At 36.2% G+C, this 24,712-nt stretch overlaps 2 protein-coding genes across 2 annotated transcripts; both read right to left on the reverse strand.

Annotated features, from left to right (window-relative positions):
• Nucleotides 1-1,828: 1,828 nt before the first annotated feature.
• On the reverse strand, nucleotides 1,829-4,342 carry LOC131148012 (F-box/WD-40 repeat-containing protein At5g21040). The gene is made up of 2 exons (XM_058097750.1): nucleotides 4,114-4,342; nucleotides 1,829-3,884 (listed from the first exon to the last, which is right to left on the reverse strand). The coding sequence occupies exon 2, from the start codon at nucleotides 3,741-3,743 to the stop codon at nucleotides 2,034-2,036; it is 1,710 nt and encodes a 569-aa protein (XP_057953733.1). The 5' UTR covers nucleotides 3,744-3,884; nucleotides 4,114-4,342; the 3' UTR covers nucleotides 1,829-2,033.
• Nucleotides 4,343-20,407: 16,065 nt separating this feature from the next.
• Nucleotides 20,408-22,613, reverse strand: LOC131148013 (F-box/WD-40 repeat-containing protein At5g21040-like). The gene is made up of 2 exons (XM_058097751.1): nucleotides 22,515-22,613; nucleotides 20,408-22,277 (listed from the first exon to the last, which is right to left on the reverse strand). The coding sequence occupies exon 2, from the start codon at nucleotides 22,198-22,200 to the stop codon at nucleotides 20,683-20,685; it is 1,518 nt and encodes a 505-aa protein (XP_057953734.1). The 5' UTR covers nucleotides 22,201-22,277; nucleotides 22,515-22,613; the 3' UTR covers nucleotides 20,408-20,682.
• Nucleotides 22,614-24,712: the final 2,099 nt, after the last annotated feature.

Raw genomic sequence — 24,712 nt, forward strand, 5'->3', positions numbered from 1 at the left:
ATATCTTTCTGGGGATGCTAAGTTATGGTGGAGAACTAAATGTGAAGACATGCAAAACAATTGATATACCATCAATACTTGGGCCTGGGAAGCACTAAAATAGGTTTTGAAGGCACAATTTTAGTTGGAAAATGCAGAGTACATGGCGCATCGCAAGGTATATGACTTACAATAGACAGACTTTCAACGAGTGCCGCACGACCCCTCATTGAACCTAATTTGGGGGTCTATGACACAATGCATTTTCGCTTCATTTAAGAGTAGATGCACATGATTAACAAAGAAACAGAATTGTTAAAATCATATTCCTTTGGGAGATCTAATAAGTATGTCCAAGCCTGATTATATATAGGGCACCCCCCCTAAAAAAAGGCCCAATGGCCTAATCTCAACCAACTTTTGCCCGGAGTTTGCAAATACCCATTAGGTTAGCGACATATAAAAGAAAGGTGGTAATATTTGGGAACATTTAACTTTGAACTTGAATGTGTAAATTTACATAAAAATCACAAAAAAATTTGTATTATATTTTAAGGTAAAAGATATCGAGCTCCCTTGAATTTTTATAAAAATACACTAACTTGTCTTGAGACTTCAAAAATTTTAGAAACCTTCATGAGATTTCAAGAATTCCAAAGATCTCTTCTAAGATTTGGCAAAAAGACAAAAACCTCCCTTCAAAAGACTCATCTTTTTGCAAAATGTATAAGGTAATATTTATATCTTTTTGATAAATTTCAGAAGAGGTCTGTGCCATTTTTAAAACCTCAAGGGAGATTAATGAAAATTTTGAAATCTTAGGGAAGATCTTTATCTTTTTATCAAACCTGAGGGAATGTGAGTGTCTTTTATCTTATATTTTATATAAATTTATAAATTCAAATTGAAGGTTTGAACAATAACTTCATTTTTAGAAGCTTGGAGTTCATACTTTAAATTTAAATTTGCAAAAATTTAAAAATAATGCAATACAAAATTGTGCCCAATTCATCTAAATTCACATGTAATATTTGTGTACGAATTTTACGCAGTAAATTTGAATTTGAATGTGTTTGAATAAAAAACAATACAAATTTATATTACATTTATCTAAATTCATGCAGATCTAAATCAATACAAACTTTAAGCCCCCAAACATAATAATAAGCTCCCAAACAGTCGATAGTAAATGACTATGAACATGTGAGGCGGGCAAACACCTATTTCATCAAATCCCCCCGTACAAACAACCAAGGTCCTGAAGACGGCAGCACAGCAGGGCACAGCAAAGCTGTTCTCTTGAGCATTTGTTTTAAAAAAAGGAAGAAAATCCATTTAGTGAGTAAAAAACAGAGAGAGAGAGAGAGAGAGAGAGGACTGATAAGTCATATCAAAATGGTTAAAAGTATCCATGGGTGCAAGAAATAAAAATTATATTAGAGCGAGCTAGCATAATTTCATTACTCAGCCTGCAACCCAACAAACAATTAGTATTTCTAGGCATTAGAAATACAAGAGTCTGTTTTAAAGAGAAAATAGAGGAAAAACTGAAATGCTGCATTTGGATATAGGAGTCTTTTAAAAAACAAAAAAGATTAAATAGATATAACAATTTTCAATACAATTTTATATTGACATCTTATTCAAATCCATTAACTCTCCCAAAGAAAATTTCTCAAGATGAAATAAAAATGACATTGGATGAAAAATTACATGTATGGATGACGACTGTACAGCATAGGTGTTAACATACCATTCAACGGTAAAATAATGATACCATTAGTCACCCTAAAGAGAAAACAAACCAAAACTGGTTTTAGCAGGCTACAGGAAAACAAAAATCAGAGCATTACGCAACACATCATCCATTACTGCCATCAAATTAACATTCTATCACAGTATCACCTAACTGCCATTCTTGAAGGAAAAAACTATGAAAAGAGACACAATAGATGCTTACAATTTATTAGTATACTTCAGTTACATGACCAGCCAAAGAGTAATTAGCAAGAGTGCATGGAAAGCAGAAACAAACAATTGACTTCTATCAGCAACTAGGCTTTTAATTTCCCACTCACAGTCACTGCCCTCTTATTGTGCCAGGAACTACCCCTTTCTCCGTTCATTGGGTTCTTCTTGGCTGCAACTGAACATTGATCAGTCCGACCACCCATGCTGTTCATCTCTATTTGAAGTCTGCGTCGCCTCATTCTATTTTCTAATCGCATTCCTCTTAAAGTGCGGACTCTCTGCTCAACCTCCAAAGCCTGTGAGAAGTTCCAGACCCTAACAACACCTTCCTCGCCTCCACATACAATACGATCAGCACCAATGTCAACTGAGAATAAATTGCACCCAAACCCATGCAGCATCCTCTGAGGAGGCTCAACACTGTTCATATCAAATTCATAAACTCTTCGATTGTTTCTCATTGAAGAGCGCCTGCTTGTCCTCAACAGCTTTCTTACATCAATTAGTGATAGCTTCCCATCAGTAGAAGCTGAAACAAGCCAGGGAAACTCAAATGCAAGGGAAAACACAGGGCCCGAATGAGAAATCCATGTTGCAACTGGAAAAACATTATTCTCAACACTATGACCTGTTATCTCAAACATTCGTATTGCTCCATCCTCTCCGCCAGTAAAAATAAGATTCCCCGTATGACTCCGTGCCAAAGCATATGTATTACCTCCATGAGCATTGTGAATAACCGTAATTAGAGTTCCATTATTAGTGTCCCAAAGATAAACATCAGAGCCTGATGTGCCTACCACCGTAGTATCATGAGGAGCAAGGCCCCAAACCCAGTCACAGTGTCTCAAAACATGTAAGCACTTCAATAAAGATCTATCCCACACACGTACAGTCATGTCCCAAGAGCCACTGTAAATCCTTGTCCGATCCAAAGCAAGGCAAGTGATAGGCCCTTCATGTTCCCAAAGTCGAAATTCAATGTCTGGGCTCTGAGAACCCTTGAGGTCGAACAAGCAAGGAAGCCCCTCAACAGCTCTCCAACAATGAATAAAGCCATCGGTGCCCCCAGCAACCAAAAGTTTAGTGTCTGCAGCAACTGCCCGGATGGTGCAACCAAGAGGCCGAGAAGTTGCAATTGACAACCCTTCTTCCATATTCCACATCCGAACAGTGGAGTCATATCCTGAAGTAAAAATGAGTTTCGCAGAAGCTAAAAGAAAAACAGTGCGAACTGCTTCTGTGTGACCATGCAGAACATCAATAGTATAACGTCCTAAAAAGGTTTTGCTCCTGAATTCCCTCTCCACAAAGAGTTTCTTCCAAGTTTTCTCATCTGATAACTCTGAGCCCAGAGTGTTTGGAACTATTGGAACACCCCACCTCTCGCAGTAAAAATCCTTCCAAACATGGTGCTCAGATGCAATCCTGTGGAGGATTGTTGAGACACAGGAAACTATACCAAGCTCCTTTGGGTCAAGGCAATTAAGAATTTCAGATATCAAGGCCGGAGGAAGGTCAGTAATTGACCGACGATAAACAGATGAAACATCATTTGATGACAAGTTAGAAAATTTTGTAATTCCCAACTTGGAATTTAATTCCGATGCAACTTTTGAGATGGCGAGTGTCCCCGTTCCATTTTCAGGTTTGAAATCCCCGGTTGGAACTTGATTGTTAGAATATTGTTTGGTTTGATCTAATTCAACTTGTTCATTCGAAGAATTGCCAACAATATATGTGAAATTCTCTAACAAACAACCTTCAGTACCCTCTTGGCATTCAAATGCCATAAAAAATTCACCCTAAACTCGAATTAAAGGGATGCAAATTCAAATCCCTTCTACCGAAAAATCTAACAAGAACTGAAACCTCTCCAATTAAAAAATCCTCGTGTGAAAACAGACAAGTCCGGACAAGAAAATGAAGAAACCCTAAAAGTCAAACACCAGATTGTTGGAACAAAAAATTGCACCAGAATTGGGAAAATAAAAAGCGAGGGCAGGAGAAAACAACAAAGTGCTATCAAAACAAAATGAAAACAATGAAATCAATTTCAATCAAAAGAAGAAAAGCCTGCATGACCCTAAGAAGAAACAGAAGAAATCAATAAAAGAAAACGGTTAGGAACATAAAAAGCCTAGAAATTGAATTAGGAGGTACCTCAGAGATTACGTGATCTTTGGGGCAGAAGGGTCAGTTCCTAGGACTTAGGGTCAGGGATTCAGATGGAGAAAAACGAAGAAGGAACAACAGAGAAAATGCTTCGCGCAACAGAAAAAGAAGAGAAAGGAGGAAGGGTCGAGGCAAGATGTTGTACTAAAGTTCCGTCCCTGCTCGGAGAATCCGACGGTAGGGATAAGGCGAGGGACGCGGAGGATGATGTTGGGCCGTACGATTGGGAGTTGGGATCGGTGGTGGAGATTGATTTTGCTTTTCTCGGATCCCTAAGTAACGCAACTCACGCAACAAGTGAGGCTTCAAGTATTGGAATATTGGATTTGTATTTAGGATTTGTTTTCTTTTTATTACATAGGAACTCCAACTACTAACGAGCTCTTCGGACCCCCTCATGCGGCACCAACCTATAAATCAGCGTCTTTCGCTCTCAGGTTTCTCTGATCAGGGTAAAATTCAAATGCGAACACGATTTCAATGCATCAGTTGGACGTTCGGTCAACCTAACTTTCGGGACACATCTTCATTACCATTTACGGTCCCCGTTGGCTTACAAAGAACTCTCACTATTCACGGTCTCTGCTGGCTCATAGAGTAAACTCTCACCATCCACGGTTCCTGTTGGCTCACAGAGTAAACTCTCACTATCCATAGGTATCACTGGCTCCGTGAGTGTATCCATCTGGAATTGAACCCCCGATACTCCTTCTTACGTGCTGATGCCTTTCCACCGCACCATGGCCATGGGGTATAGGATTTGTTTTCTTGATGACCAAACATGACCCTCCACAGGGATGGTAAAATTGATAACACCACTAATTTGAGCCAAATTCTATTGGTGTAGATTCATATTTGATTAACATGTTAAACAAGTGGAATGTATATTATAATTTGTTCATCCAATTCCTTGTCCAATTTATCGTGGGTTATTTAATGTGACTTACATTTTTTTTATTTTTTATTTATTACATAAGAACTCCAGCCACCAACGAGCCATTCGGACCCCTTGGTGCGGCACCAAATCTACGGATCAGCATCCTCCGCCCCCAAGTCTCACTAATCAGGGAAAGTCTGGATGCGGACACGATTTTCATGCATCAGTTGGACATTCGGCCAACCCGACCCTCGAACACATCTCCATTACCATTCACGGTCCCTGTTGGCTCATAGAGAACTCTCACCATCCACAGTCCCGTTGGCTTACAGAGCGAACTCTCACCATCCACGGTACCCTCTGGCTCACAGAGTAAACTCTCACCATCCACAAGTACCGCTGGCTCCGTGAGTGTATCTATCTGGAATTGAACCCCTGATGCTCCTTCTTACGTGCTGATGCCTTTCCACCGCGCCATGCCCATGGGGGCTAATGTGACTTACCTTACTAGGTATATATAGTGGATGTTATAATGTGATGAACTAACACCACATTTAATTAAAAATATTCATAGTTTAAAGTTCTTAAGAAAGATTAATTAGTCAATTTGTTAAGAATTAATTTTTAGAATAGTCGTATTTTTTATATTTAATTTTAATTTGTTAAAAAAGAGTTACATATAACTTGACTTGCTATAACACATAACCTGCATATGGTTGAGGTGATTAAGTATGTTATGTGACTTGTATCCGATCAAGGTGACCATGTCTTCCATGCCATATATATTTGGCTAATTGTGTTATCCTTGTGCAGCTACTCAGAATGTGATGGTAATAATTAAATTAAGATAGTTGCCAAAAAAAAAAAAAAAAAACTTGCCTACGTAAGGTGAATTATGTGCCACCTAATCAGCAAAGTGGTTAAGTGGATAATCGCTTAGAAGAGGCGTAAGTCAAATATCGTAGGTGAGACACAAATCACCTAAAGGATGAAATCGTTTTTAACCTGAATGACAAAGAATAGGGAGTCATTAGACAATGATAGTCGTATATGTCATTAGTCAAAGTTTGCCCAAAATATGTGGTGATGATGGTTGTCTAATTCATTAGACGAAGGTCGCTCATCATTATGTGACAAGAAAGATAGCATTGGGCAAGTATGTTAACTATAATAATTTGGACCTTTAGTGTTATGAAATAGTCCCAATTTATAATTAGGTTTTCAATGTTTTATAAACACTCTTTGCTATTAGGATTTATTTATTTTTAATTTGTACTTGTAACAATAAAATTACTGTAGGTTTGGCCCCAAAAGGGTATAAATATGTATAATGATTATCGTAAGGGAATCTCCAACTTAACCAATATTATGCACTAGCCTAGTGTAAAACATACCCCTAGTGCCTTTGATCCCTTCTATCTTTCTCTCTTACGCTCTTCTCTTCTTAGCATTTTCCCTATTTATCTCTATTTAGTTTTTCTAACCTAAGTCCTTTCTATTAGCCTTGATGGCTTCATAATCATAATTAATGTGTTTTGATGATATTAACCTATTTGTTGTTCCTAGTGTAATCCATCTTTGCAGATCAAGTTAGTATAGGTACAAGTGACAAATACATAAAGATACTGGATCAAATGCAATGATCAGACTGAGTGGACGTTTGAGTAGGAAAAATCAAAAGGACACTCACTCAGAAGAAATCAAACACAACCAAAGCAAGCTAGTATAGAATTATATGTAATGGGGAGTGTTTTAGGTAGAAATTATTGTAACTCTTGCTGTAGTAACCGAGGTAAAAAATTATTATTATTAATCAATTAGTTAATTAAATAAACAAATAAAATGAATAATATGAAAAAAAAACTAATTGGAATAAAGATATATATATATATATATATATAGTTAAAGCTTCTTGAGGAAGCTTCTTCAATCCAAATTGAATTTGGATTCCTGCGTCTCTCTCAACACTCTCAGTTTCTCTCTATCTGTCGTCTCTTTCGTTTCTCTCCTTCACTTCCACTCTCTCTCTCTCCTCATTTTCTTGGAAAATACTCGGTCGATCAAAAAATAGAAAATACCGCTGGGTTCCATTCTCTACCATCGTCAATTTAACTGGAGTGGATTTTTCGTAGGAGCATTGTAGGCACCACTCCTAGGGTAAGGTAAACCCACTCTTTCTCCTCAATTTCTCTCAAATCTTCAGCCTAATTGATGATCAGACGCTATTTCTAGGGCCTAGTGCGATCCTCCTCAATTTAATTGGAATAGATTTTTGAATTGGGCTTTCCAAGCACTACCCCAAGGCTAGGGTAAGATTTAAGAAATTAAGCAAATTTGATGATTTTGGTAGATTAATTATTTATTTGGAGTTCGTGGGCTTATGAAATATTAAAATAGTATTTTACCTGGGGTTGAGTTGATTAAACTAGGATTTATGAATTCAGGGTTCGTGTGAGCGCCGTAGGCAAGATTTTGGGATCCTTGCAGACGTAATTTTAGGAAACCATGTAAGGGAAATAGATTAAGCTAATTGTTTTATAAATTCTACCGGTTAAAATGGAAATTATATGTGTATGTTTATGATTATCATGCAAGTTTTGAAAGCCAACTGTTTAAACTGAGGTTTTTGAGCCTATGATTGAGTTAGTAGTTATTATTTTTGAAAATGAACCGATTAAAATAAAGAAAAAGGCTACAGGATTTAAGTAATGGATTCTCTGGATAATTTGACTAGTTGAAATGATTGGTCGGAATTATTTTACATTTTCTAAAAATTGGTCAAGGTGAGTTGGATTAATTATCTCCGTTTTGCTTATTAATGCTTATTTTGAGTATATGATAAATTGTGGAGATAATTTAACCTATATTTTCAGTAAAGCATATAATCAACATGGATTGACTTATTATTTCAGTAGTTATATAAAAATGTGTATTATTCAAATTGTGTGGCATGAGGAAAAATGGAAATACTGTGTTAAGTTATGAAATATGTATAATATGTGGAAATACTGAAATGTGTTGGGATTACACTGTATTTGGAATTGTTTATTCAAAGCAGAATATTGATATTAAATTGCAATGTATGGTTTGAGAACTCCGGTGGACCAGAGTATGCACGGTACTGTTGCAAGAGTTATGAAGAGCTTAGTGCAACCACATATCTTAGAGAGAGTGTTGGTATTTAATAGTCGATTGAGCTATGAAGGGTAGTGTTCCCCCTGGAGTCTAGACTAGGATGGGAAAGCCAATCAGACTAGCAGACTGAAGAGTTGGGAATTGATTTAACTCTAGTGGGCTGACCAGGGTTAAGTCCAGCCTACGGGCCACACAACCTGTCATAGGGGGAAGCATGTCAGTTTTTATCCATCTGGCAGTGAGTTCTAAATTCATATTTGCAGATTTAACCAAGTATAATAGAACAGTGCATGTAAATACAGAACAATGTATGTGAATACAGAATATATGAAGACAGAGGATGTGAAATGTGAAAACAGAGTATGTGATAAGAGAACAGAGTAGAGTATATGAAAATAGAGCATATGACGAGCCGGGTAATATGTGAAAGACAGAGATTATGAAGAGTTGGGGTTTTATAGAGATAACAACATACCAAGTAAAGTAACAAAGTATTAAATGTATTAAATATAGTAGTATTATACGTATTTAGGATGAAATAAACTCTTCACCTGAGAGCTAGCTGAGAAAGGCGAGTGCCCTGGTAATTACAGTCTGGTACTAGAGCAGAGGGAAGTTACATGTATGGGCATGTAATTTTCCCTATTCTTGGAGACTTCGCTTATAAACATAACCCCGAGAGCTTACTAAGTAAGGTGACTAGAGTAGAGGGAAGGTACATGTATGGGTGTGTAATCTTCCCTATCCTTAGGAACTTTCACTTATAAATAATTTTGTGTGTGTGTGTGTGAGTATGGGCTAAGAATGATTTTATAACTTTGGTAAATTAACAACTGTTGATATTTTGCATACACTAAACTCATGATAATCACACACTAGTATTAATCTATTCCGTCTTACTGAGATGTGTCTCACCCGTTATACAATTTATCTTTTTTAGAACCTCCGCATGATCAAGCTTAGTGAACTTGGGGCTGGGTTTGTTGGCATAGTATTTTTGTGAGAGGGTATAGATCTTGGATGTATTTTTGGGTTTATGTTTTTAGTTTTCAGAGATGAATATATATGGATACTGGATGTTGGGAAATGTGAATTCCGGTATTATCCCAAGAGGGGGAAGGGCAAATTGGGTATTTTAAAAATTAAGCTTTTCAAGTTCTAATTTTGAAAAACAATCAATTACGAACTTACAAGCTACTTACAACTCTCTCAATGTTTTTCAATTAATCAACCTAATGAGTGATTTTATCAATCAACCTAATTTACCCAATTACTTTGGTGACCTACTATATATTTTAAATATTCACAATATTGACACAAATAAGATTATGCGGTAATTAAATAGAGGTAAGAGTAAGAGAGATGCAAAGTCGATTTTTACGAGGTTTGGCCTACCCCAGCCTACGTCCTCGCCTTGAGCAACCCACTCAAGGATTCTACTAAAAATCCGCTCATTTAATTGGGACAGAGTTTCCTTTACAATCCGCTGCTTACAAGAGGCGTAACTTTCTTCTCAACCCCAGTTCATAGCCCAAACCGTGAATACAATATAAAGATTACAATTTCTGCAAAACTCAAAATGATTCTAACCAAACTAATGAGTACAATAGAAATTCCTAATACATACTCATATGATAGAACATGAAGTTCAATATGTATGTAACGATAAGATTGTTATATGAGTAATGTGATGCTTCCCAATTTTATTTTTAGTTAATATCTCCCAAAAATAATTTCTTAAAAATAAAAACTTTGGAGATCTTAGGGTTTGATTTCAACTCACTTTACACAGGAATAACAAATAAGATCTTTAAAACAATAGTCTTGAATAATATGTAGATCTAAGTTCTTACTATCAAATAACTTGTAAGATTAAATCCTTGAATAAAAATACGACTTTGAATATTGTAAAGATTTAAAATATATTAAAAAAATATTCCTCAAGAATATGTATCTAGAAGCTCTTAGAATTAGCAATCAGATAGTTTTTGTAATAACCAAATACCTAATCTTTGAATGAAAATATAGTTTTGAATATCTCAAAGATTTTAGTTTTAGAAAACTTTGCTCAAGTATTTTATTCAATCAATGAATATAAAATACACAACAATATTTTTGCTCCCAAGAAAATATTAAATATAATGAATGTGGGAAACAAAAAAAAAAAAAGGATTTGAATGCACAAACTATTCAAACCTCAATACCAATGACAATTGCAAAATATGTGTGTGAATGCCTTTTGATCAACGTAACAAATGCCCAAAGCTGGATGTAAAATCTTTAGAGTGCAGGCACAAGTTTAGCAATATGTTCAAGGCTCTCAGAATGCAGGCAAAAAGTTCAACACTCTTAATAATATGCAAAAAGTTGTTCTTCTAGGGTTTATAGATCATTTTTATAAGTGTTCTCGGCCTTAGATTAAGTTCTGACTGTTGGATCAATTAGATTAAGTAATTTCCATGCATATCCTCGCTAAAATGCGTTTTGTGCTGTGACCTTCGTCGACGAGGCTATGAGTTCATCGACGAGAGCACTGTCTGAACTTTTTGGGTTCTCAGTATTTCTTCGTTGACGAGACAAAACTATTCATTACCGAGTGACCTTCATGCGTTCGTTGATGAGGTCATGGGGTTCGTCGACGAGGCCTCTAAAATTTTGCCTCTAAAAATTTATTCAACCTAGAACTAATGTAAATATATCTTTCATGAAATGCATGTGTAAAAACCCGACCCAAGAATTTTGGATTAAATAAATAAGAAAAGGGGAAGGGAAATTAAAAAGGTAGAAACAGCAGGGCTCGTCGACGAAGCTCCTTCTCTCGTCAACGAGGTCTCTTCTACAGCTCGGTGATGAAATTCAGATACCTAGTGCAACATTAATATTCTATCTTTAGACATAAATATTAACTTGTTAGTTCTTCTGTAGTGATCAAATACTTACAATAAGTTCTGTCAAACAACAAGCCTTTCTTTGGATTGACTTATTATTCACATGGACAACCTAATAATTGTAACGTATTTATCACCACAAGTATGCAAGTTGTTTGGCCTAGCAATGACCTTCATTTGCGTTGATCATTACTTGCACAAACAACACACATATGTCCTTAATGTTTCAATATAAATGCATCTACATAATAGAGGTTACTTTGATAACTTATTACTTCAATATAGTTATACTGAAACACTAGACATACATAAATTACCTTAGAAAGAAATTTTTTTTCTTCACAAGCGCTGAAGCCTGAAGTCCCTTTTTTTTTTTGATTGGAATTAGTCCAAAATGATCCTAAACCTTAAAAATCCAAAATTAGGGCAATAAAAACATGATTTTAAGCATGACGAATAAAATTCCTTTAACCCTAAAACATATTGATCCATAAAATCATGCAACAACACATCATATCTAGATTTTCTTTAAACTTTATCATGCAAAACCTAGATCTAGGGTTTTAATACAATCAATATTATTTCTAGATTAGATCATACACATTTTCTTAATCAACAACATGATTAGGCTCTGATACCACTTGTTAGAAATAAATTTAATCCATGACATCTAATAACTCAAGATCATCATGTTATTCAATTAAGAAAATTAAATGCGGAATAAATACCTGGATCCATAGATGTGTCTGATTTGATTGTCCAACAGCCTTTAGTGGAGAGTTTTGATCTTCCACAGTCAAATCTTTAAGTGCCTCACTTGTGTTCTTCTCTTTATATGGAGTAAAGAAAGACCGTGAAACTATTTCTTATTGGACTTGGGGACCATAGCCCTATTAGGTTTTCCTTATATACTAGGTTATTTTAGAGGCCCATCAATCCTAAATTAACTTAGTATTGGTTTTCTACACACAACAAAGTCCATACCCAATAGATGTTAAAATAGCCTAGTAACATAATTGCTTTTAAATATGTGAGCCCACAATAGGAAATTAAAATTTCCTAATAGGTGACCTTCCTAGAAATTGATTTCGCCTTATAGTTGGAATACCATGGAGACTCAAAATCTTATCTTTCTTTCTCTTGCTACTTCTGAGCTTTGGTTCTTAAATTTAGTACAAATATAAGGCAGAGAAGCTACCTTATATTGAGTAGTTTCCACCATCCTTTAGGAAGGATTTCATTCATTATTTCTTAAGATGAAGCTCTAGTGATATTGAATTAATAAACAAATGAGTCACCGAGTGAATGATAAATGAAGCAAACTGACAAATGGAGAAAACTTGTGCTTAAGTGGAGTTCGCTGCCAAACATATATAGAGTATATTGGAGGATTTATATTGGTTAAGGTACTGTATCATTTACACAAAAAATGTTATATACAAAGTGGTCATTCCCTATTAGAACAATGCATCTAAAGGTAATGCTCAAATGATGTGATATGAAATAAGTATAAATCCAATTTCTGAAATAATATAATAAAACAAGTGGTACGTGCATAATATGTGACTTGCTCAAAGCAATGTCTTATTTTTATTATACATGGTATCTTGTTAGACAATCGCTCTCTCTATATTATTTCCTACAGAAAGCATGCATACACTTAATATCAATAATAAAACCACTCTCTCTTTGATAAGGGGGAAACAAGAAAACAAATAAAAATAAGAAAACAAAACAAAACCGCCTTCATAACTATAATACACCAATAATTACTTCTAAATGCAAAAGTGCAATAAATAAAATTGTAGTATTGATTGCATGTTTGAAAGTATCTTTTCTAAGTAATAAATGCTTTGATTAAAAAAAAGTGCAAAAGAAAAATATGTGATTTTGTAAATACTAAAAGCTTGGACTAAAAGAGTTATAAAAGAAAATCATGTTCTTTTCACAATGAAACAAAAAATTAGTGATATTGTCATTTTAGAAAAGTTAAAGTTTTGGGAATCTTTTTTGCTATCAACTATATTCAATCCCACAAGAAAGCATAATCCTTAAGAGTTTACAAACTTTTAATTATTTCTAACACAAGGTAAGGTAGCTTCCGTTGTGTCATACTTCTATTTGGAATTTAATTTAAACCACCCAGGTTCCTTTTCTATTTCTATGCAATAGAAAAGGTAGCTCATAGGATACACAATAGAAAAGGTAGCTCATCTCCAATTTTAGATCACTTACAATTCTTCCATCCCAAGATCCAAAGTAGGTCCTTAAGCTACATTAATTAATGTTCTCAATTTTCATTATTTTCCCACATCCATGCATTTGTTTTTGATAAATTTAATTGTGAGAACTCTTGAAACATGATTTATACAAAATATTTCCAAAATAAAGTGTTAGTGATGTATGAAAATGTAACAAAGTTGGGGCAATTGATTAGGTGACTTTTCTAGAAAAAAATTTCATCCTATAGTTAGAATACTTTGGATACTCAAGATCTCGTCTTTCTCTTTGTCACTAATATTAGCATATCTCATAATTAAGTTAATTGACCAATCTCCACAATTTAGGCAAATTTCCATTATTTGTGTAATTACTGAGTTACCCTTGTGAGCTTGCCTCCTTCATCTATAAAAGGATGACCCTTGTATAATTTCAAACATACAAAAAGAATAGTATAGCTTTCTTAGTTCTAACATGGTATCAGAGACTTCAAAACCCTAAGTTTTGGAATTAACCTCCCAGCACCGCATGCAACATTGCATCATCGACATCTCCACCCACTCACATGCACGTGGTCCTCTCAGCTGCATCTCTGTTTTCCAGCATCTCCGAAGGTTCTTTTTTTTTTTTTCCCGGTGGCATTTTTTCGGCGTCGTCTCACTCTATCTCGGCTCTCTTTATTCTGGCGTCATCTCACTTTGTCTCGGCTCTCTTTTAGTTCCCTCATCGTATCTTAGTCTCTGGCACTCTCTCGTCATCGTGTTCTCCGTCATCTCCTTTGGGCGATTTCTCATTTGGCAGAAACTTCCATCGCTGTTGCACCAACTCCTAGCAACCCCACTCACCACGGAAGCGTCCTTCTCTTGTCCTTGCTGCACCGGCGCCTGCATGACCAGACCCTAAACCTTATTTTTTTTCTTCAATCAGCTGTGCTATTCTTCAATGATGGTTTTCTTGAGATGAACAAAGTTTTACTTTTTCAATAAGGTCTACTCACTGGATGTGATTCAATCCGATTGAAACTAATCCAATTTTGAGGAACTGAAGCACTTGGTGGAGTGGCCGATGCTAGGATTGTGAGATCACAGTGGTTATTATTAACAGGAAGTGGTCTTCATTATTCAGAAGCCAGTCACCAGTGGCCAAACACTGCCACATCCGCCGCTACTCACCGTCATCTCCGGCGGCCTCCCAGCGGAGCTCCGATGAAGTTGGTTCTCTTTGATTAGTTTTTTTTTTTTGTGCTCATTCCATCGAGGCCCTCCTTCTGCTCTAAATTGATCAGCATTATCAATTTTTTTATGGCGTCTTTAAATGATGTAGCTCGCCCTATTAAGATTGTTTTGAATGACTCCAACTACAATGCTTGGGCCCAACAAATGTCAGTCTTTTTGATTGGATGGAGATTATGGTGTTTTATCATTGGAACAAAACAAAAACCCACAAAAACTTGCAAGCAAACCACAGAGGAGTTTAATGAGGCTCTTGATAAATGGGAAAGTACTCATTGTAAGATCCTTTCTCGGTTTATTAACACATCAGTTCCTACTATTTAGAGTCTACTTCCCAAGTTTCATAATGCCAAACTTGCTTGGGATTTTTTGGGAAAAATGATACAACTGTGGTAGTGATGCTACTCTCGAGTTTTAGTTGGAAACTCGACTTTCTCAGATGCGTCAGGAACCTGGACAGTCTATTGCTGAGTTTCATTCTCAGGTTAGTGGCATTTGGGATTAGCTTTCTCAAGTTGACCCTGCTTTTTGCTACATATTGCGATCGTCGTCAGTTCATATATTTTATGATGCATATTTGGGATGAATTTGAGAATACTCGAGCTTCTTTGTTACATTGATCTCCTCTTCTTACACTTGAGGTTGCTCTTGCGGAGCTCATTCATGAGGAGACACGACAACACACTTATTGGGTTCATTCTACCGATATGGTCTTGGCTACTACTTCATTTAGCTAATCTACTTCGGCTACTCCTACTGTAGCTGTTGCTTATTCTAAACCATGTCATTTCAATGGCCAATGCCACTACTATAAGGAAGATGACCACCGTATTTCTGATTGTCCTAAGAAGAAAGCTAAGGATGGTACGGATGCTCTTAAGGCTAAGGCATCTTACTCTTCCAAGCCTGTTGCTGCTGTCTGCACCAGCTCCTTAGCTTCTATTTCATCTTCTGCACCTTCTTTGTCATCTCTTTCTACAGTCGACCTTGAGGCAATTATCACCCAGGTTCTATCCCTTACTTCTACTGCCTTATCAGTCTCCACAGGTAACTCTACACCTTAGTTTATTGACTCTACCTGTTGCAATCATATGACCTTTGATTCCTCTTTAGTGACACATAGGAAGTCTTTAAATCCCATTCCTTTAATTTATACTGCTGATGGTTCACATATGTCTGTTAGTCATCTTGGTCATGTTTCTACTCCTACTTTTTTTGTACCTGACACATATGTTGTGCCTAACTTGTCTCCAAATCTCATTTCTGTTGGTCAACTTGTTGAAAGTGGTTTTATCTTAACCTTTTCTCACAAAGGTTGTGATGTGCAGGATCCGAAGATAGGCTAGCTTGTTGGGACCGGTCGTAAAGTTGGTCGCCTTTTCGAACTCACATCTCTACATTTGCCTAGTTCGTGCTCTTCTCCGTCTCTTACTGTTGTAGTGTCTTCCAGTGTTTGGCACTCTCGTCTCAGTCATACCTCTTTCTCTTATGTTCAGTCTTTAGCTTCTAGTGGTTGCTTAGGAAATGTTAAATTTGAACCTTTTGATTGTATGCCTTGTCAACTTGGGAAGCAGAAAGCTTTACCTTTTAATGAAAGTAATTCTTTGTCTTCTGCACCTTTTGATTTGGTTCATTTTGATATTTGGGGACCTGCTCCTATCTTTACTAAGGGCGGGTCTCGTTACTTTGTCATTTTTATCGATGATTACTCTTGGCATACATGGATTTATCTTTTGCATGATTGCACTGGATTACTTTATGCCGGTCGTGATTTTAAGCAGATGATTAGAACTCAGTTTGACTGCATCATTAAAGTCTTTCGGTCCGATAATGCCCTAGAGTATACTTCTACCCCTTTTATTGAAGAACTTAAAGAGGCTGGCACCTTGTCCCATCGATCTTGTCCATCCACCTCCCAACAAAATGGCCGTACATAACATAAGCATCGTCACATTCTTGACACTATTCGCTCTCAACTTTTCTTTGCATCCCTCCCAGAATCCTTTTGGGGAGAAGACGCTCTTACTGCTATTTACACTATTAATTGGATTCCAACCCCTACTTTTCCAATAAATCTCCATATGAGCTCCTCTATGGAAAGGTACCTGATTATTCTCTTCTCAAAGTATTTGGTTGTGCTTGCTTTGTTTTACTCCCACCTCCATACAAAACTTGAACCTCGCTCTCGTCTCTGTTGCTTTCTTGGTTATGGAATTGAACACAAGGGTTATTGGTGCTATGACCCCACAGCCAAGCGTCTTTGATTCTTTGGGCATGTTTAGTTTTGGGAACATAAAATGTTCACTAGTATCTTTCTACTTTCTTCCGATTGTCCCTTATACTCTCCCATTTTCACTGACCCTGCCATAGATTCCTCTCTTGATTTTTCCTCTCATGCAGGTCATGACAGCTCATCAGGTGATCACTTTGTGTCTGCCTCTATTGAACATGGCCTGTCTGATGATCATGGCATCGCATCCCCTCCGCCCAAGTCCTCTGATTTGGATATCCGTCATTCTAGCCGGGTAAATGCACCTCCTACCTTTCTTAGTGATTACGATTGTTTTTCTACTGTTGACTCCCTTCATAAGCCTCGCAATTATTGCAAAGCTTGTTCTATTACTGTTTGGCAGCAAGCTATGTCTGAAGAACTTGATGCACTTCACAAAACTTATACTTGGGACTTGGTTGACTTGCTTTCTGGAAAGACTATAGTTGGGAACAAATGGGAGTATAAAAGGAAAACGAACTCCGATGGTTCTGAAGTAAGACATAAAGCTTGTTTAGTGGCAAAGGGCTTTACTCAGGAGTATGGCATTGATTATGAGGAGAAATTTTCCCCCGTTGTTCGTATTACCTCCGTTCGCTCCCTTTTGGCTGTTGCCTCTATTCGACAATAGCCTTTATTTTAGATGGATGTCAAGAATGCCTTCTTACATAGAGATTTGGCCAAGAAGGTATATATGTAGCCCCCTCCAAGGTATCCTTTTCCTCTTGGTAGGGTCTGTAGTCTCCGACGTGCATTATATGGGCTTAGGCAAGCTCCTCGTGCTTGGTTTGCCAAGTCCATATCCATTGTTGCACAACTTGGGTTTGCTTCTAGCCCCTATGATTTAGCTATTTTTACCCATCACACTACTTCGGGCATCACTATTTTACTACTTTACGTTGATGATATGATCATTACTGGTGATGATACTTCTGGTATTCACGAGCTTAAGCAATTTCTGTGTCAGTAGTTTGAGATGAAAGACCTCGGTTCTCTTAGCTACTTCCTCGGCTTAGAAGTGTCCCCTACCTCTAATGGCTACTCTTTGACCCAAGCCAAGTACGCTTATGATCTTCTCACACGTGCTGGTCTCACAGATTGTAAGATAGCTGATAGTCTGCTGGAGCCCAACATCAAACTCCGTCCTACTGATGGGAAGCTCCTTCCTGATGCCACTTGTTACCGACAACTTGCTGTGAACTTGATTTATCTCTTTGTCACTAGACCAGATATTGCCTATGCAGTGCACCTTGTTAGCCAATTAATGTCGGCTCCTCGTTCCGTTCACTATGTAGCTATTCTTCGCATCTTACGATATGTGAAGGACACATTATTTCATGACTTTTTTTTCCCTCTCACTCATCCTTGACATTGCAGGTTTATTTTGATGTTGATTGAGGAGGGAACCCTACTGATTGTCGGTCTACCACTAGTTTCCTTTTTCTACTTGGTGACTCTTTTATCTCTTGGCAGAGCAAAAAGCAGACTTTTGTTGGTCGCTCTAGTACTGAGGCTGAGTATCGGGCCCTTGCTGATACTACTTCTGAGCTTCTTTGGTTTCGTTGTTTTCTCCAAGACATGGGTGTTCCTCAGCCCTCGAGCACTCCGCTTTATTGTGACAATCATAGTGCTGTCTAGTTTGCTCATAATGTTGTATTTCATAAACGCACCAAACACATCAAGATTGACTGTCATTTTGTGCGTCATCATCTTTAGGAAGGGACACTTCGCCTCTTGTCAATTCCTTCGGCAGATCAATTGGCTGATATCTTCACGAAGGCTTATCCACCTGGTCGCCATCGTGCTTTAGTCTGCAAACTCCAGTTGACATCTTTGATACCACCTTGAGTGTGAGGGAGGATGTTAGCTAATCTCCTAATTAAGTTAATTGACCAATCTCCATGATTTGTGTAATTATTGAGTTACCCTTGTGAGCTTGCCTTCTTCACCTATAAAAGGATGACTCTTGTATAGCTTCAAACATACAAAAAGAATAATGTAGCTTTGTGAGCCTTATCTTTTAACTTTGATATCAATGGAAGGTGGAGGAGCTACCTCATATTGAGCAATCATCATCTTCCTTCAAGAAAGTCTTTACATGTTATTATTGAGAACAAACTCCAATGGTATTAAATGAGCCAAATAAGTGAATAAATGAAAAAATAATGATAAACAAATCCAATTACTACTTAATTGTATTGGAGGATTGATATTGGCTAAGGTGTCATATAGTTTGCACGTAAACATTATATGTAAATCCTAGTTAGTCCCCACTAGAGCTAAAAATATTGCATATTCAAAACTATTTTAGTTGTACTTAACATTTTTAATTATGATTTACTTCTAAAAGAAAAAGTGCAATAATTATGATTGAAATAGTTGTTTCATGTTTGAAAATACTTTTTGTAAGTAATAAAAGCTTGGGCAAAAGTCATTTGATTCCCTTGAGGTTTTAAAAAAAAGAGATGCAGACATTCCTTAAGGTTTCGAAAATCCCAGAGACTTTTTATGATATTTGATTTTTGAGATACTTATACCTCATCTCCGGGCTTGTATTTTTATTATATATTATTTTTTTCTTTTGCAAATATCAAAGGAGTTTCACATCTTTTTGTCAAATCTTAGGGGAGGTTGTGAAAATTTTGAAATCTCAAGGAAGAAAGATTTGATTGACTAGAGTCGTGAAATAAAAAAAATGTGATTTTTTAAGTAATAAAAGCCTTATTAAAGAAAGATAGAATGGAAAACTATATTATTTCCACAACAAAACAAAAAGTTAGTGATCTTCATTCATGAAAAAGTTGTGGAGCTCAGAATATTTTTTGTTGTACATTCTTTTGTGTATAATCCCCAAGATTTTACAATTTGTTTTTATTATTTTTGACACGAGATAGGTTGTTTTAGTTACATCTTGTTTTTGTTAGCAATTTAAAGCTTTGCAGGCGAGTTCCTTTCTTGGGCTGATCAGAGACTTACTAAATGTGTGTTAGGGGAAAAGAAAGTAGCCTATCTCACATGTATCACACACCCTTCTCACTAAAAATTCCAACTTCTAAAAGTTAGAATGGCCCATGAAACAAACTAGTAGACATATTGCTTATACTATAAGCTTGTTCTTAATTTTGATTATTTTCTCATATCCATGCATGAGTTCATTGATAGATTTGGTTATGAAAACTATTAAAACCTATTTTAGTATTAATATTTATCAAATAAAGCTTCTACAAAATGTAACAAAGCTAGGGGCAATTTATTAGATGGCTTCTTAAGGAAAAAACTTCATTATGGTTAGAATATCTTGGAGGGCAATTTATTAGATGGCTTCTTAAGGAAAAAACTTCATTATGGTTAGAATATCTTGGACTCTCTCTCTCTCTCTCTCTCTCTCTCTCTCTCTCTCTCTCTCTCTCTCTCTCTCTCTCTCTCTCTCTCTCTCTCTCTCTCTCTCTCTCTCTCTCTCTCTCAATTTATGAAAGAATTTTGACATGAAACTCTAGCCAATGTATTGGTGAATGTTTCACGGTTTTTATACAACAAATGGAACAATTTAATTCTCATCTAAATCAACCTACCATTAAACAGTAAAATAATTCCATAATCCACCAATATACCTTTATATGGAGCAAAGCAATAGGAAAAAAAAAAAATTAACAACACATCATTACCTATCACAACATACATTAATTATAAAATTAACACTCCTTCACCTAACCATGCACCATCCTCCAATACTGAAATGTCTAAGAGAACATATAATACCTAGATGCATGCTTACAATTTATATATAATTATAGTTCTTCTACCACACAACTAACCTTAGCAATACTGTCAAATAGAAGTAAAAAAAAAAGAAAAATAAAAATAGGACCACCCTTAATCCTTTATTTGTATATTGTTCATCCCTTTTTGGAGCCTACATGCATCACCTCATCCTAACTATTTTTTGGCTGTAGCCCCCAAACCCTGTGAGAAGTTGCAGACCCTAACAAGGCCATCTTCACCCCCACAGACAATATGAGCAGCCTTAATGTCCACCGAGTACACTTTGCCCCCCATCCGATATAGCGTCTTCTCCCGAGGCGCTCCCCTGCCGGCGCCAATTTCATTTACTCCCAAAAACCTTTTCATGGAAGATCTCTTACTCCTTAATAACAATCTTACGTCAACTAGTGACAACCTCCCCTCCGTTGATGCAGCAACAAGCCATGGAAACTCAAAGGCAAGGGAAAGCACAGGACCTGCGTGAGGATACCATGTTGTGATTGGAATAGTTTTATAATGATCTCTTACCTCAAACACATGGATGGCCTCTTCTTCTCCCCCAGCAAAAATGAAATTACCACCATGGTTTACTGCTAAAGCCTTTGTCTGGAGATTATAAATAACCCTAACAGGAGTTCTCCTACCACCGTCTGTAGTGTCCCAAAGATAGACATCGTCGCCTGATGTGCTCACCACCATACTTCCACGGGGGATGAGCATCCAAACTGCATCATCGTGCCTCAAAACACTTATGCATTTCATCATAGATCGATCCCATAAGCGTATAGTCATGTCGAGTGAGCCACTATAAATCCTTGTGTGATCTAAAGCAACACAAGTGATAGGCCCTTCATGTTCCCATAGTCGAAATTCAATGGGCTGGTTTTGAGAGCCTTTAAGGTCGAATAGAAAAGGAAACCCCTTTATAGCTTTCCAACAGTGGATGAAGCCATGAGTAGTCCCAGCAACCAAAAGTTTCGTGTCTGCAGCAACTGCATGGATGACACAACCAAGGGGTCGGGACGATGCAACCATTGACCCATCTTCCATGTTCCACATACAAACAGTGCAATCATCCCCTGAACTAAAAATGAGATTTGCAGAAGGTAGGAGAAAAACTGTGCGAACTATCTCTGTGTGGCCATATAGGACTTCAAGATTGTATTCTCCTTTGAAGGCATTGATTTTGAGCTCCCTCTCTGAAAAGAGTTCCTTCCAAGTTTTCCCATCTGTTAACTCAGAGCCCCCAAATGTTGAAACTTCTAGGAAACCCCACCTCGCACAGTAACAAACTTTCCAAATATGGTGCTCTGATGTGATCCGACGGAGGATTGTTGAGACGCAACAAAATGCACCGAGCGCTTTTGGGTCGAGGTAGTTTAAGATTTCCAATATCAAGGCTCGAGGAAGGTCAGTGATTGACCGATGACGAGTGGATGAAACATCATTAGTTAATGCTAATTTAGTTTTGGAAATCTTTGTAGTTCCCAACTTGGGATTCATTTCTAATGCATCTTTTGAATCAACTAGTTTTCCCTTTCCTTTGTCAAGTTTGAAATCATCAATTGAAACTTGATCATTGTCAAAACATGGTTTGGATTGAGCGAAATCAACTTGTTCTTCTGGATAATTAGCGACAATGTCAACAAGCTTCTCCAAAATTTCATAACTTCCTTGAGATTCAAATGCCATGAATATTTCACCTTAAGCTTGAGTTGAAATGTTGGAAAATTAAATCCTTCTACTGAAATCTTACAAGAATTGAATCCCTAAAAGGAAAAGATAAGGTTGTAGCAACAAAGATAACACCACATATTATAGAAAAATGGAAAGCAAGATCACAAAAAACAATGCAATATACAAAAATAAATAAAAGTAATTAAAGGAATAAATTTTTGATGGAAAGAAGTCTGAATGGTCTGATGATTCCAACAAGATTCAAAATAGTTCAAGGAAAAAAAGTTAAAAAAAAATAAAAAAAACATAGAAATTAAATTAGGAGGTACCTTAGAGATTGATCTTTGAAGCAAAGGGTGTGATCCTAGGACTAGGGGTTCATGAGATAAAAACCAAGAAAGGAAAAAGTGAAAGGCTTGTTTGGTTTAAGTTTCAAATACAATTTATGTGAGGTATAAACAATATATGGAAGCTCGGTTTTTAATGCTTTAGCAAACACGCTCCTAGATATTGTTGCCGCAAGCTGGCAGCAACTATTCGAGTGTAGCGGTATTGGTTTCCTAATGATGGTTCACTGTGATGATGTGCAAGCAAACTCCAACCCCCAACTATAAATTTCTACGGACTATGAATGGAAATTAAATGTTGTCGTTCGTCAATAAATTTATTAAGTATGATATAATAATAATTTATAAATAAATTTACAACATTGATTGGAAATATTATTGTTAGAATTAAGCCACTTTTAAAAATAAATATAATAAAAAATATTTGTAACATATTTCATTATCTAGTTTTTGAATACTCATTTTATTAGATACAATGGAGGTCACATAATGAGTGGAGGCCCTTAAAAAAAGTATAATAATGCTAAACAAATATTTATTGATACGAATAAAACAATAATTAAGTGCGTTTTGACTAGTGCAATATTTTTCTATTCTACTTAAATGTGTTAGAATATTAGAAAGTATGTATCATATATTTTTTTTCTAATTTAGGATAAAAGAAATGAACCATTTGACGAAATTTTTTAGTTTTTTAACAATGAACCTCCTTGGACAATTGAATTTTAGAACACATCTATAACCCTTGATTAATTTATTATTAAGTAGTCAAATAAAATCCAAAAAAATTGACTATTTTGTTTTTGACATATGTGAAATATTAATATAAGTAGGGTTATAAATTCATTCACTCTTGACTACAAGTAATGTTACATTTACAACTCTTTATTTAAATTGTTTAATAAAGAATGTTATAAACAATAATCATTTACAAGTGTAATCGATGTTATATGTATTTAATATAGAGTAACAATTTTGTAATGTTGTGTTTGTCATTTATAGCATTTATAGTTGCTCAAAGAATACCTTTTACAACACCTTGTTTTTAGTATGGACACCATTTTCAAAATGTTGATATTGCAAATTCTTTTGGAGGGAAAAACATTTCATTATTTGGCCCATCCAACATACAAATATTTTTTTCCCTCTCCTGACCTAAAAATTATAGTAACAAAAAATAGAACCACAACTTAAGTATAGTAACCCAGAAAATTATAAAAATTAAATAATAAAGAAATGAGAGGAAAAAAAATTTCAAATGGGGCCTTAACAAAGTCTTCGTTCATTGATGAATAGCCTTCTTAGACACATCGACGAGGACATGTGTCTCGTTGATGAAATTATACCGAGAGGAGCGATTTCAGGGCCTGAATTTTGTCGACGAAAGTTATGAATTCGTCGACCAACTCCCTTCTTGGCCTCGTCAACGAGGTGACGTGGCTTGTTGACGAAGCCATGCGGTTAGCCATCTATATAAGTGCAAAAATCAGATTTTTGACGGAAAAATCAGCTGCTCTCTTCTCTCTGTCTCTCTAGAATTCAGTTCTCTCACTTCTCTCTAGATTTTCAACTCCGTTTCTCCCCAGTTCGAAGATCAGAAGCTACCACGATGATCTTGGGGAGATTCTCTACAACCTAACCAGAGCAGAATGTTGATTTGAGAAGTTTGGGAACCATCCCAAAATCAAGGAAAGTAGATTATTTTGGTATTTCTAGTACTACCAGGTTTATCTAACCCTATATTTTGTGTTGTATGAGAATATAATGGTGTTTTGTGAGGTAAAATTAGGGTGTTATGATTTCAGGGTTAAGGTGTTTTTGGGATCCCGTAGGCATGGGTTGAGGACCTCAATGGTTATTTTTTCAAGAACCAAGGTAAATTATAGTTTAGGAAATTACGAATAGGCAGATTCAGGAAATGTGAGTATGATGATTTTTTGGGAAATTCAGTGTATTACTAGGAATCTGTATATATGTAATTAAAGGATTTTGAGGTTGATATGTCGAGGGCGTGAGAGTTGAATTGGAGGCAAGCCTTCCAATTAGATAGGTAAGGGAAATATGTTATGCTAGGAATTTTGGAATATTATCAGTAAATTATATGTTTTTTCTAGATTATTATCCACTACATAAATTATTTGTATATTAGAAGATATAGTTTTTAGAATATGGAATATTTA

This window comes from Malania oleifera, chromosome 2, assembly GCF_029873635.1.
Source record: "Malania oleifera isolate guangnan ecotype guangnan chromosome 2, ASM2987363v1, whole genome shotgun sequence".
Taxonomy (NCBI): Eukaryota; Viridiplantae; Streptophyta; class Magnoliopsida; order Santalales; family Ximeniaceae; genus Malania; species Malania oleifera.

Excerpts from the sequence above, each read along its gene's own strand:
- LOC131148012 (XM_058097750.1), bottom strand. The coding sequence starts at position 3,743 with ATGGCATTTGAATGCCAAGAGGGTACTGAAGGTTGTTTGTTAGAGAAT.
- LOC131148013 (XM_058097751.1), bottom strand. The coding sequence starts at position 22,200 with ATGGCATTTGAATCTCAAGGAAGTTATGAAATTTTGGAGAAGCTTGTT.